This window comes from Diachasma alloeum, unplaced genomic scaffold (assembly GCF_001412515.2).
Source record: "Diachasma alloeum isolate Michigan unplaced genomic scaffold, Dall2.0 Dall_scaffold_00366, whole genome shotgun sequence".
Taxonomy (NCBI): domain Eukaryota; kingdom Metazoa; phylum Arthropoda; class Insecta; order Hymenoptera; family Braconidae; genus Diachasma; species Diachasma alloeum.
In genome coordinates, this window is record NW_021680505.1 from 53,641 (window position 1) to 66,179 (window position 12,539).

Genomic DNA, 12,539 nt, shown 5'->3' on the forward strand with positions numbered 1-12,539 from the left:
TTCATTTGAGCCTGATTTGACCCCAAGTTTTCAGACTTTTTACAATGATTTTATTAATTAAACTTTGCAGATCTGAATTTGAATCACGATGTTGAACCGTAGGAAAACATTTAAAAAATCTGAAAAAATTAAAAAGTTTACTTTTGGAGGAAATTGATAAAATAATTAAAAAATTGCAATTTTTGAAAATAACGAGCACTTTTTATAAATAATTTATAAACAATCAATTTTCCACCATAACAATCATTTGTTCGAAATTGTAATAAATTTCTTCATATTCAGAATTTTACCAAAAATCGATTTGATGCCTAAAAAAATTATAATTCTGTGCAAAATGTAATTTGAATGACAATAATAATAATAATAATAATAATAATAATAATAAGAAAATTGATGCCCAAGCATTCTTATAGAAAAAATCTCAAGAGAAAAATTCAAATAGAAAATCGAAATCTATTGACTTTTTCTTATCGAATAGCCAATAGAATTAACGCAAAAAACGAATAGAATACAAATAGAATATGAATGGAATTTTTCAATAGAATTCCAATAGAATTTTCTAGCGAATTCGCAAGGTTTTCTATTGAATTTTTTCATACGTGTTCCGCCTCTTCATTTAATCAATAACTGAATTTTTAACCGAAAAATTTCCAAAATTTTACATCAACTCATGCCTCCCAAAGCCTATAAAAAAACTTCTGACATGATAACAATAATTTATTGTGCCAGGCATCTGGAAAGACAAACACCAACAACTATCCGAAACCGTGAGCTTCTTAATCGCCACTTCCGACGACGACGTCTCCCTTCGCCTCCGCGATCGCTTCACAGAAATGACAAATCGTTGGGAGCGACTCTTCCTCGAGGCGCGCCAATACATGCACGCTGGTGATCTCCTGAGGAACCGCAAGAGCTACAGATCCGAAGTCGAGCGTCTTCAGACATGGCTTCGTAACGCTGAGGACGCTCTGTCAACCTCTCAGCTAACATCGATTGAAAAAATAAAGGCCTACGGTGAGAGACTCGAAACCCTCAACAGCGAGATCGAGGGTCTCGAGGAATTGTTCAGAAGCATCTCCAAGAAATTCCAAACCCTGATACAAGATTTATCCCGAGAAGAAGTGGACAAGATGATGAACACCCTGAAGAGAGAGAAAGAGGAGCTGGTGAAAGTCCGTGCATTGATTCCCATGGGACTGCATCTGTACCATCAATTATTGGTTCAGCACGAGTCCCTGGAAACAGGAATTCGAGAGATCTCCTCTTGGCTGGACGAGGCCGAGCGTTTGTTGGCATCAATCGACCTCTCCGGAGGTAGAGACTCAGCCCTGGCCCAACTGGAACGCCACAAGATCTTCTTCTCCAGAACTCTCTACTACAAATCAATGCTCGAGTCGAAAAACAAACTTTTCTCGAGCATCATGAAGTCTGTGGACGCCCAGGGTAATCCGGAGACTGCCGAGGGTGGAAAGCACCTTCGAGCTTTGATCGAGAGGTTCACCAGGGTCTCTCAGGCCGCACAACTCAATGAACAACGACTGCAGGAGGCTGTCAGGTGCTGGACCAAATTCAGGGAGTGTGAGAGACAGATTTTCGAGTGGTTGACAGCTGCTGAGAATTTGATCAGCGACAGGAGAAATGATAACAGGCAGAGTGTTGATAATCACAAAGCTTTCTTTGGAAAGGTCAATGAACGATGGATTCAGGACCTCATTAATGCTGGCCAAGACCTCAGAAATGCACTTCCGCCTGCTCAACAGCAACCGATCATCGAAGCTGTTGATGGGTTGCAGCAACGGTGGAGGGACGTCCTAGCATTTGCGCCCCTTCACTTGATGAGACTAGAATTTCGATTGGATGAGACAACTTTCTTGCAGTATCTCAAAGATATTGAAATGGAGATTAATTCGGAGCAGCAGGCGTTGATGAAGAATGAGAATGTTGATTCTATTCTGGGGAGGAATGAGGAGTTCTTTGTGAAGAAGGGAGTGATCAGTGAGGTACAGAAGAGTCTGCAGAGTCTGAAGAAAATTAGCATTGCCTACACGCAGATGAAGCCTGAAGATAAGACACTGCAGGAGGCAGTGACACAGGCTGAACAGTTGTGGGAGGATTCAGCTCAGAGGATTGAGATTATCAGGGAACAGCTGAAACAGGTGCCCGAACAGTGGGCTGCGTACAGAAACAAGTGAGTACATGGCAATTATAATCCACGTCGTAATCCATAACCCAGAGGAGGGTGACACTCGTAAGAAAACAAGCAGAGGACAGTGAGTGATGTCTTATTTTTTTTCGCCATCAATACATTGCCGGTGGACTGGTGAATAATCTGTCATATTAAAAAAGTTTATAGCTTTACAATACTAACTAGCAGCACAAATTTCAGATGTTTACTGCCATCTCCATGAGTGCTATAAAAATTCCAATGTTTCGAATACTTCGTATGAACGCCCGGGTGGATTATCTTTCGAACGTTATCTCGATTGTTTTTCCATCTTCATAATATTAAATACAGGATGTCGTATTTGAAACAAGACAGCCAAATATCTCCTAAGGCGGGCAAGTAACAAAAAAATGTTCGAAACACAAATTGTAGGGTTCCGAGGAAGACATTCGATGCATTCATTATTTTGAACTTTCAGGATGATGCTTGCAAGCTACAAACAAAAAGTACTTTTTTTTTATGACAACCGCATTTTTCAGCTCAATGAAACTTGTTCTTCTTGATGAGTTGTTTTCAGATACCTCATCGTTCACGTGATTTCCTCTAATTTTACTCGAAGAATTCCATAAAAACGAGTTCTGTTGTCAAATTCCATAGCGAAGTGGTAAAACGGTCTAAGTCGACTTATCTCCTAGTTGAGTTTTTAAGGAATATTTCCGAATCTAAGGAAGATAGCGAAATTTTCGTAATTACATTTGTTGTAGGTCTTACTCGGCTCTACAAAAACGGTTATAACAACAATGTTTCTATCTCCCTTAGATTCCGAGATATTCATTGAAAACCAGCCAATAGTCGAAATCGACTTAAACCGCTTTGCCACTTCGCTACTGAATTGAATGTTCACACATCCTTGACGCGCCTTGGTGTAGATAATTGTTACACAAGTTCTTCGAAGGGTTGTTGAAAATTTCCGCCGTCGAATTGAGTTGTGTCTGCAAGTTAACGGTGGGAACATTGAATATCTGTAAACGCTCATGAACTTCCATACACGTTTGCACTACTTTTTTTCTGTTTTCTAGCGCAAGGAATGCGAAGTAGACTTTACCTCCACGTGGTGCATCCTGGGTCACGCTAAAAAAAGTCTAAATCTTCAATTTGACAACAGAATTCGTTTTTGTGGCATTTTTCTAGTAAAATTAGAAGAAATTGCATGAATGATGAGGCATGTGAAAACAACTTATCGAGAAGAACCAGTTTCATTGGAGTGAAAAATGCGGTTGCCATTAAAAAAAAGGACTTTGTGCTTGCAGTTTGCAAGCATAATCCTGAAAGCTCAAAATAATGCATGCATCGAATGTCCCCCTCGAAACCCTACAACTTGTGTTTCGAATATTTTTTTGTTACTTGCCCGCCTTAGCAAATATTTGGCTGCTTTGTTTCAGATGGGACACCCTGTATATCACGATTTCCATTGGATTTTACATCACGCAGGAGTCCCGAAAAACCGGAGGGAGAAAAAGGAAAAAGTGATGTTGAATTTCAAACGAATGAGCAAATAAGTCTAATCGGTCTAATCTAATCAATTGAATTATAAAACGAACAGAAAATTATTATTCTCATTAGTACTCCCAATAGCAAAAAAATTGATGAAAAAAAAAAATTTCTGCTTGAATTGCATCAAATAGTCATTTTTCAGCTGTTTCATTTTACCCCACTCTCCCCTATCTAAAGGTAAATTCTGTGGTGTCACCCCCTGATCAAACCACATAATGCAAAGAGCAAAACTATTAATCCTCTCGCTCTGTCTAGATTTGATGAAATGGTAAGATGGATGGATCACGTTGATGGTATCATCCGAACAATCCTCAAAGAAGTGAACTCCCTGGAAGAGTTCCAAAAAGAACGAACAATTTTCCAGGTAAGTTACCCTCTCACGTATCCCAGCTTACTGTACAATTCACCTTGAATTATACAATTGTGTTGTGCTCACTCTTGGACACAGATGCAATCTCTGACGGTAATTTCGCACGTTTTATCACCTTTACCCAATCTCGTTTCCCCAACCATTTTCGTTCACTCATTTTTTTTTTACCTGAAAGAACACCCTGAGAATGGTTTTTTAATCGTCCTTGTAGAATGTGTGCCATGATGCTGACAGCAAGCGAGAAGAAATGAAGTGGTTGGTCCAGACTCTTGACAGTCTGACCACAAATCGTTCAGACAACGAGGCTGTGAATGAGCAGCGTCAGTTGGAACATTTGATAACTCGTTACAAAAATTTGATACCAACGATTGAGATAACAATGACCAAGACAGACATCTACACGAAGAGTTATACTTATCGTAAAGAAGTTCACGAGGTTTGCACTTTGCTTGAAAAAGTAAGGCGAGAATTTACGGTGGAGAGTCCAGAGGTACCAGCTGAGGGAGAGAAGGCAGCTGAGGTGCTGAAGGAGGCTGTCAGCAATCAGGAGAGTCGATTGAGCCAGTTGGAGACCCAAAGGGCCAATATTCTCAGTATGTTGCAGCGTGGGAAAGATTTGCTGAAGGACCAGCACGCACCTCCATTCGTTTCCTCGGAGATTCAGCAGTTGGAGTCGAGCTGGAATGACACTTATGGCCACAGTGTTGATGCTCTGAAGACCTTGAAGACGTCTCAGAAATTGTGGGAAGCGTACGAACAGCAAAAGGAGGAAATCACCAAGTTGATGAGAGAAGCCAATGAGGAACTCCAGAAGATAAAGAGCATGAGCTTCAGGGACACCCAGCAGGTTGCTTCCAACATCAAATTCCAGAAGGAATTCTGCTCGAATTTGAAGAAATCCTCTGGGGAAATTATCTCCAAACTAAAAGATACTGAAGAGAAGATACGGGATATCTCACCTGGGGAGATTACAATTACCATCAGGGAGGAAATTACTAAAATTGAGAAGATTGTGCACACGACTATTGAGACCGTGGAGAAACGTGTGACTCATCTCGAGAAGCAGGGGGCTAAGTGGTCCAAAGTACAGAGTGAAATGACAGAGTTGAAGAATTGGACTCAGCAGAGCGCTCCCCAGGCGATTGCCACTGTGCAGGATGTCGCTACTACACCAGAGGAGAGAGTGAGGAAAACGGAAATGCTGCAGAAGCAGATTTTGGATAAAATCACGAATCTTAAAACACTGGAGCAAGAATCCAAGGAATTGATCACAGGTAAATAGTAGTTTTCTGGTAGAAATTAATGTGTTAAGTTGCGGTCGATGGACTTGCAAATCCTTTCATACACTGGACGTAGACAACTAATTCAAAAAAGGCTCTTTCATATTTCAAACAATAGTTTTTAGAATTTTTTTTTCACATTCTCAGTGCAAAAAAAAATTCCAAAACTCAGATAAATAAAAAAAAGACTTAAAAAAAAACCAAATAAATAAATGAATTCATACAAAAATTCTAGAACTCAAATAAATAAATAAATAAATTTAAAAAATAATTTAAAAAAAATGAATTGAACTAAATAAATGAATTCACACTCAGAGTATAATAAAAAAATTAAAAAAAATTTTTTTTGAAATTTGAAAGAGCCTTTTTTGAGCATTTACAATTTTGTCTCTATTTTAATTATTCCGCAATAAAAATAAAAAAAGCTCTTCCGAAATTCTCCGATGTTTTTTGCTTTTTTTTAAAACATAATTTTATATTTCTGGGAGATCTCTGCATCATGCGAAATCGGATTAAAATTTTAGATTAAAAAAAAAACAAAAAAACAATCTGTATAACGTTAAAAATATAATCCAACCGGGCCTTAATTTCAATTGTCCTCTTAACTCATTTAATCCTAATTTTCAGAACAACCGAATCCCGACTCCAAGCTCCTAAAAACCGAGATAATCGAGCTTGAAAAATCCCTCCAAGCCCTCAACGACAGCATTTCCCACCAACGTGAGGATGCAACAAAAAATCTTGCCACTTGGAAGCAATACGAAGTGAAGATTGAGAAAGTCAAACCCTGGATTGAGCAAGCGGAGACCCAAGTGGCCACAATAGGTTCAAAACCATCGACTCTGCCTCAAGCCTTCGAAATGCTCCAAACAGCGCGGGCCTTCGAGCGCCAATGCCAGCAGCATTTACCACAAATCCAAGATTTATCTCAAGTGAGCCAACAAATCGAGGGAAGAACAGTAGCTGCAGACGAAGTGGACGCAGTTTACACTCGCTGGAACGCTGTGCACGACATCTCAACTCAAACAACAACGAAACTAGACAAATTAGTGTTATCATGGACGAATTTCGAGAAGGACATGGGAGAGTTTGATAATTGGCTCAAGAGAAGTGAAGAGACTGCGGAGACTCAGCCGAATGTCCAGACCCCAGAGCCGTCCAAGTTGGAGCAAGACCTCAATCGTTTGAAAGAATTCAACAAAGTGATTTCCGATCGTCAGGCACAGCTGATCACTCTCACTCAGGTGTCCGACCACATCAGCCACGGATTGTCCATCGAAGGTGCCACGACTCTCAAGACTCGAGTCTCCGCGACGAAGGGACGAGTAGGAAAGCTCGCAGACAGCGTCAGACAACAGATCAATCTCGTCTCAGATGCTCTACTCGCTCGTCAAGAGTTCCAGATGAAGATTTCCGACTTCGAGACCTGGATGACCCAGTCACGTGCCAATATCACTGAAGTCAGTGATGCTAGTGTCGACAATGTCGATGGCAATCTTCAAGCCCTTCACGGATACCTCCAGGAGCATCGGGAGAAGCAGCCCAGTTTTGCGACAATTTACGAAGAAGTCAAACGACTTTCTGCACAGGGTACACCTCAGGAGGCTGAAGCCCTCCACGAGGTTTACACGAATTTAGCTGATAAGTACAAAGCCCTGGAGGACGATGTGCAGAAGAGGAAGAGGGGATTGGAGAAGTGGGGTGAGCTTATCAACTGGCACAACGAGACGAGCGCTCAACTCAGCCACACGAAATACGAATTGGACAATAGAAAACCGACGGTTGAAGATTTGGATAAATTGTCGATTGAGATTCAAAAGGTCTGCAGTAAGATTGAATCGTGGAAGGAGCAAATTCCTCTTGTAGATGATACAATGGGAATAAGGATGAGGGACAAGCAGGGGAAACCCTTGACAGCTGCGAGTCTCGTTCACGAATTGGAGAATAAAACAGTGGCTTTGAAAACGGAAATCTCCACGAAACGAGATAAACTGGAGAGTTTGGGGGCTCGTTGGGATAATTTCCGGAAACTCCAGGAGAAATTAACGGAAGAAATCATCACAACTCAGTCATCGTTACAGCAAATAACTATGTCAGTAAAAACGTGTGAACAATTGGCTCCAGCAGTTGAGAAGATCGATGATTTTATTGAAGATCATCAACGAAGAGAGTCAGACAAAAGCACTCTTCATCGTGAGGGAAATAATCTCATCAAAGAGGACCAAAAAGCGATGACCAATGTTCAAGTTGTTGTCTCCTCAGTCGATGCCAATTGGGAGAAGGTCCACGACTTGTTGAAAGAACAACGGAAGAAGTATTCCGAGATGGACGCCAACTGGAAGAGCTATCAGGAGTCCAGGGAGAAGCTTGTCAAGTTCATGGAAGACTCTAAGAACCTACAAACTGCGCTGCAACAAGTCCCGAATGACATCACCCAGGCGAACGTTGCCCTTGAGAAGCACAAGCGTGCTTCAGAGATTCTAAAGAAGGGAAAACAGTTCCTGGAGAAGATGGACCAAAAGGCACAGCAAATTATCAAGGAGGCTTCACTGATGCCGAACTTCAAGGGCGAAACAATTGAGAATGATTTGTCCAGGATGAGGGCTGAATACCAGGAAATTTACTCGAAAATAATCGAGAAAACGCAGTCACTGGAGAGCCAAGTGATCATTTGGAAGCAAATAGAGGAGTCTAAATACGAATTGACTCGATGGTTGAGCGATACGAATGAAGCACTGACATCAGCTTACGAACGTTTGACTGACGCTGAGAACGGACAGGTGAGATTGTCTCGTTATCGCGAGGAACTTCCGACTTATCAACTCTTGCGTGAAGGCGTAGCAACGAAAACCGAGCAGATCGTCAAAATCAATAGCAACGCGAACATCCCGACATTAGAATCTCTAAACCGACTCTTAGATGATCAGTTCAAAGCGGTCAAAGAGTCTGCTGACAAACTGGCATCCCTCACCTCCAATCTAACCGAAAAGGAGAGAGCAATCAAGAAGAATCTCAAGAAATCGAGCGATCAAATCTCGAAAATCCGAGAGGAAATTATAAAGTGCGACGATTTGACTGGAGAAAACACCAGAATCCTGGTGAGGATCAATAAGTGTCAGCAGTTGAAGAAAGAACTTGAAAATTGCGATGAAGATCTTCAACGAGTTCAACAGGAAGTGGCGTCTGCCTCGGAAAATTATCCGGCGATTCGTCACTCAACTCTACCGAAAGAACTGGAATCGATTCAGGAACGACGCAGAGGTGTCGTCAGCCACGCTGACAAGGTCGCAGCCACATTAGTTGCATTCCTGGCCAAAATCTACAACGAGAAATTCAGTGCTCTTCAGAGAATGGTTGCGACGTACAAGGAGAAAGTACAGTGGTGTGCACCAGAGCAAAACAGCGATAAATACAATCTCGAGGTGAAGATGACGTCCTTAATCGACGTTGAAAAGGGGATAAAAGAGTGTAAAACCCGTAAAATGGAAACTGACAAGTCCCTGGGGCTGTTAAAAACCGTCGAAACTCCAGAAACAATTGCTGCCCTCACTTCTGAACGAGACAGTGTCTCTGGAGACCTAGAATCCTTGGAGAATGATTACTCAAAAATCAGGAAAATTCTTCAGAAGAACATTGAATTGTGGCAGCGATATGAGACCACCTCGGAGACCATTTCCACGTGGCTCAAAGAAACTGAGAATAAAATCAGAGCTGAGGGTACAGGCTTGATTGAGTTACCCCGCGTTGAGGAGAAAATTCAAGAAATTGATGATTACATTAAAACCGTGAACGCCTTCGATAAGGAGATGAAAGATCTATCGGCTCTTGGAGACAATATTGTGAAAGTTAGTCCGGAGTCTCGAGTGACTCAGTACGTGAGTCACCTGATGGCTCGTTACCAAGCGATTCAGAAATTCCTGGCGCAACATTTGGAAAAATTGAGGGAATTGAAGGACGGAAGGGATCAGTATAAATCTCATGTTCAAGACCTGGAGAGGTGGATCGAAGGGGCTGAGAAGAAACTGAGAAGTTTGGATGGCACCAGTGGTCCTAAGCCCATGACTTTCTACCAGGCACGTCTGAACGAGCTGAAAGCCTTCAGGGAAGACCGAGAGGAGGGCCAAGGAATTTTGAACAGAATCTCCGAGGCTGGTGAGGCACTCTTCCCAAAGATCACTCCTGATCAGAGGGAGGCACTCAGAGCTGAGCTCAGAAATCTCAGGAGCAGGGTTGATGCATTAGGAGACTGGTCCAACGGAATTTACAAGAAGATAGAGAATGACATGATGCACAGGTCTTCATTCGAGGACAAGTACTCGCAAGTGAAACAATGGCTGTCTGATACACAAGCTAAACTGGGTGACAAACAAGAGCTTTTGCCCACTCTTCAGGAGAAGAAACTCGCTTTGCACTCGTACAGGGCAATTGCCCAGGACGTAAGCGTTCACAAGAACATTCTTCAGCAGTTATCAGCGCGTTTGGAAGAAGTCACTGACGACGAAGCCAGTGAAATGCTGACGAGTGTCATCGAGGGGTATGAGGAACTCGCCCAGAATGTTGAAGATCGCATTAGCGTTGCTGAGAAACACGTGGCGAATCACGAAGCTTATTCCCAAACATTCGATAAAACTCGAGACTGGATTAACTCAGTTATCAACGAGTTTTCACATTTGGGCGAAGATGTGCCTGTGGAGAGGGAGTCAGCTAACGCCAAGATCATTCAAATTCAGAATATTCTGTCCCAGAAATCGGAGGCTGAACGAATCCTCGAGGATTGCAATCAGCAGTTGAATATTATTCTCGAGCAGACGTCCATTGCTGGACATCCTGCACTGTCGAAAGCCTACGAAGCTCAGAAAAAGTCTTGGGAGAGTTTCCTGGCTCAACTCGAAGCTACTAAAGCCAAACTCAATGCTCTGTTTAACCAGTGGACAGAGTTCGAAAAGATAGTTGAGGATTTGGAAGCTTGGACTAAGCAGATGGAGTCGCGTGTGAAGGACCAAACGCTTAAGAGCACTGAAGAAACCAAAAGGAATTATCTTGAAACTTTGATAAGCCTTGAAGAGGAGATTTCCGCTAAAGTTGGAGAGTTCAATGCTGCGATCGAACGAAGTCAGGGGATCGAAGCGGATTCTGACCTCGCAACGAGAATCTCCAGGCAGTCCACGCGCTACCAGGCTATAAGGAATCAAGCTAAAGAGGCTGTTGCCAGATACGAGCAGTACGTGAAGGAGCACAGTGTCTTCAACGAGCGTTACAATGAATTCCTGAAGTGGATCAATCAAGTTCAAGATGAATTGAGCAAACACAGAGAGATTGTTGGTGATTTGGCTGCTCTCCAGAATCGCCAGAAAAACATTCAAGACCTGGCGGATACCAGGACAAAAGAAAATCCAAGGTTTGAGTCTGTGATTGACCTTGGAGAGAAACTGTATGCTCATACATCACCAGACGGCCGAGAGATCATTCGTCAGCAGTTGAGGGACTTGAGAGCCCTTTGGGATGGATTCACCGAGGATTTGCAAGGGGCAACCCAAAAGTTGGATCAATGTCTCACCCAATTTGCCGAGTTTTCAATGTCTCAGGAGCAATTGACGTCTTGGTTGAAGGATGTGGAGCGCACAATGCATCAGCATACTGAGTTGAAGGCAACACTCGAGGAGAAGCGTGCACAATTGCAGAATCATCGAATCATGCATCAAGAGATCATGTCCTATCAGAATCTGATGGAATCAGTTTGTGATAAAGCACAGAGGCTGGTGGATCAAACTCAGGATACATCACTGAACGTTTATATCCAATCAATCAAACAACTATTCCACAACATCGTTATTAAATCCCAAGATCTCCTGCAGAACCTGGAAGATTGCACTGAGAAACATAATAAATTCAATCTTCAATGCAAGAACTTCGAAGACTGGTTGAATTTAGAACGGGAGAAGTTGGTGGACTGCACTGACATCACGGGCGAGCGTGCAGACATCACCAGAAGAATAGCAACACTGTCTGTGCTGAAGAGTGCTCAATCCCAGGGCTTGGATCACCTCGAAAAATTGAAGCAACTGTCCAAAGTTGTTCTGGCAACGACGGCCACCAAAGGCCACCCAGCGATCCTCAAGGAGGTTGAGACCCTCGAAACTGCTCTGCAACAACATCTCAACGAGGTTGAGACGGTTGAAACCAGGCAAAATGCTGCCCTCCAGAAGTGGCAGGACTTTGAGAATCAGATGGATGGACATGCCAAGTGGTTCAGAGCAATGGAAGCGGCCTTCAGAGATCAACAGCTGCAATCAACCTTGAAGGATAAGGAGGATCATCTTCAGTCATTCAAAGAGAAGAGAGGAACGATCTTGAAACGAGAAAAAGAAATGGACGATTTTGTCGACAAATCTCATGGGCTATTGAACTCCAGTGGAGTTGACAGGATAAAGCCATCAATTTCCCAAATCAGTAATCGGTATCAGCAGCTGTTAGTTTTGAGCAAAGAAGTTATTGATCGCTGTCAGACTATTGTTGATGAGCATCGTGCGTTTGATGAGAAACTCAAGGCTGTGGATGCCTGGTTGACACCGTTGGAGCAGAATTTAATGTCTCTGAGGGCTGAGGAAGTTGGTGGGGATTTAGAAGCCAAGAGCAGTCGTCTGAAGATGCTGTTGAGTGAAAGAGAGCAGGCTGAAGCGAAGATTTCTTCTCTCAATGCTGCTGGCGACAGGATTCTACCCACTACCTCCGCTCAGGGTCGTGAATTTATCAGGCAGGAGTTGAGGAGCATCAGAGAGAGGTGGGACAATCTTGATGAAGGTATTGTGAAACAGCAGAAGAAACAGGATGCGCAGACTATGCAGTGGTCAAGCTATCAGGAGACATTGCAGCAGATTCTTGCCTGGTTGGATAATACTGAGAGGTCGTTGAAGCAGGATGCGTCGATGGCCTGGTCCACACTTCCCGAAGTGAGATCAAAGTTGGTGAAGAGCAAGGTTTGTTTGTCATTTTGACAATTAAGTTTTTGTGAAAAGGAGGCGTTGGCCTGTGTGGTCATTAGCAGACTCAAAGATTAAGATGTTTCATGCGAAAAAGGTAAATAATGGGATTCTTCTGGAATTCATGTAGAATGTTGATAATCACAATTGAATTATCCATGAATTTTCATAGAATTTTTTCAGGTTTCCTT

General features: G+C 42.6%; 1 protein-coding gene across 1 annotated transcript in view; it reads left to right on the forward strand.

Moving 5' to 3' along the window:
- Positions 1-12,539, forward strand: part of LOC107041462 (nesprin-1) — a 132,323-nt gene that overhangs the window by 24,508 nt on the left and 95,276 nt on the right. Inside the window, exons 10-14 of the mRNA XM_029126333.1 lie at positions 730-2,188; positions 3,974-4,082; positions 4,167-4,181; positions 4,300-5,362; positions 5,996-12,345. Coding sequence (XP_028982166.1) covers positions 730-2,188; positions 3,974-4,082; positions 4,167-4,181; positions 4,300-5,362; positions 5,996-12,345 — 8,996 coding nt within the window. The remainder of the gene's footprint in view (positions 1-729; positions 2,189-3,973; positions 4,083-4,166; positions 4,182-4,299; positions 5,363-5,995; positions 12,346-12,539) is intronic.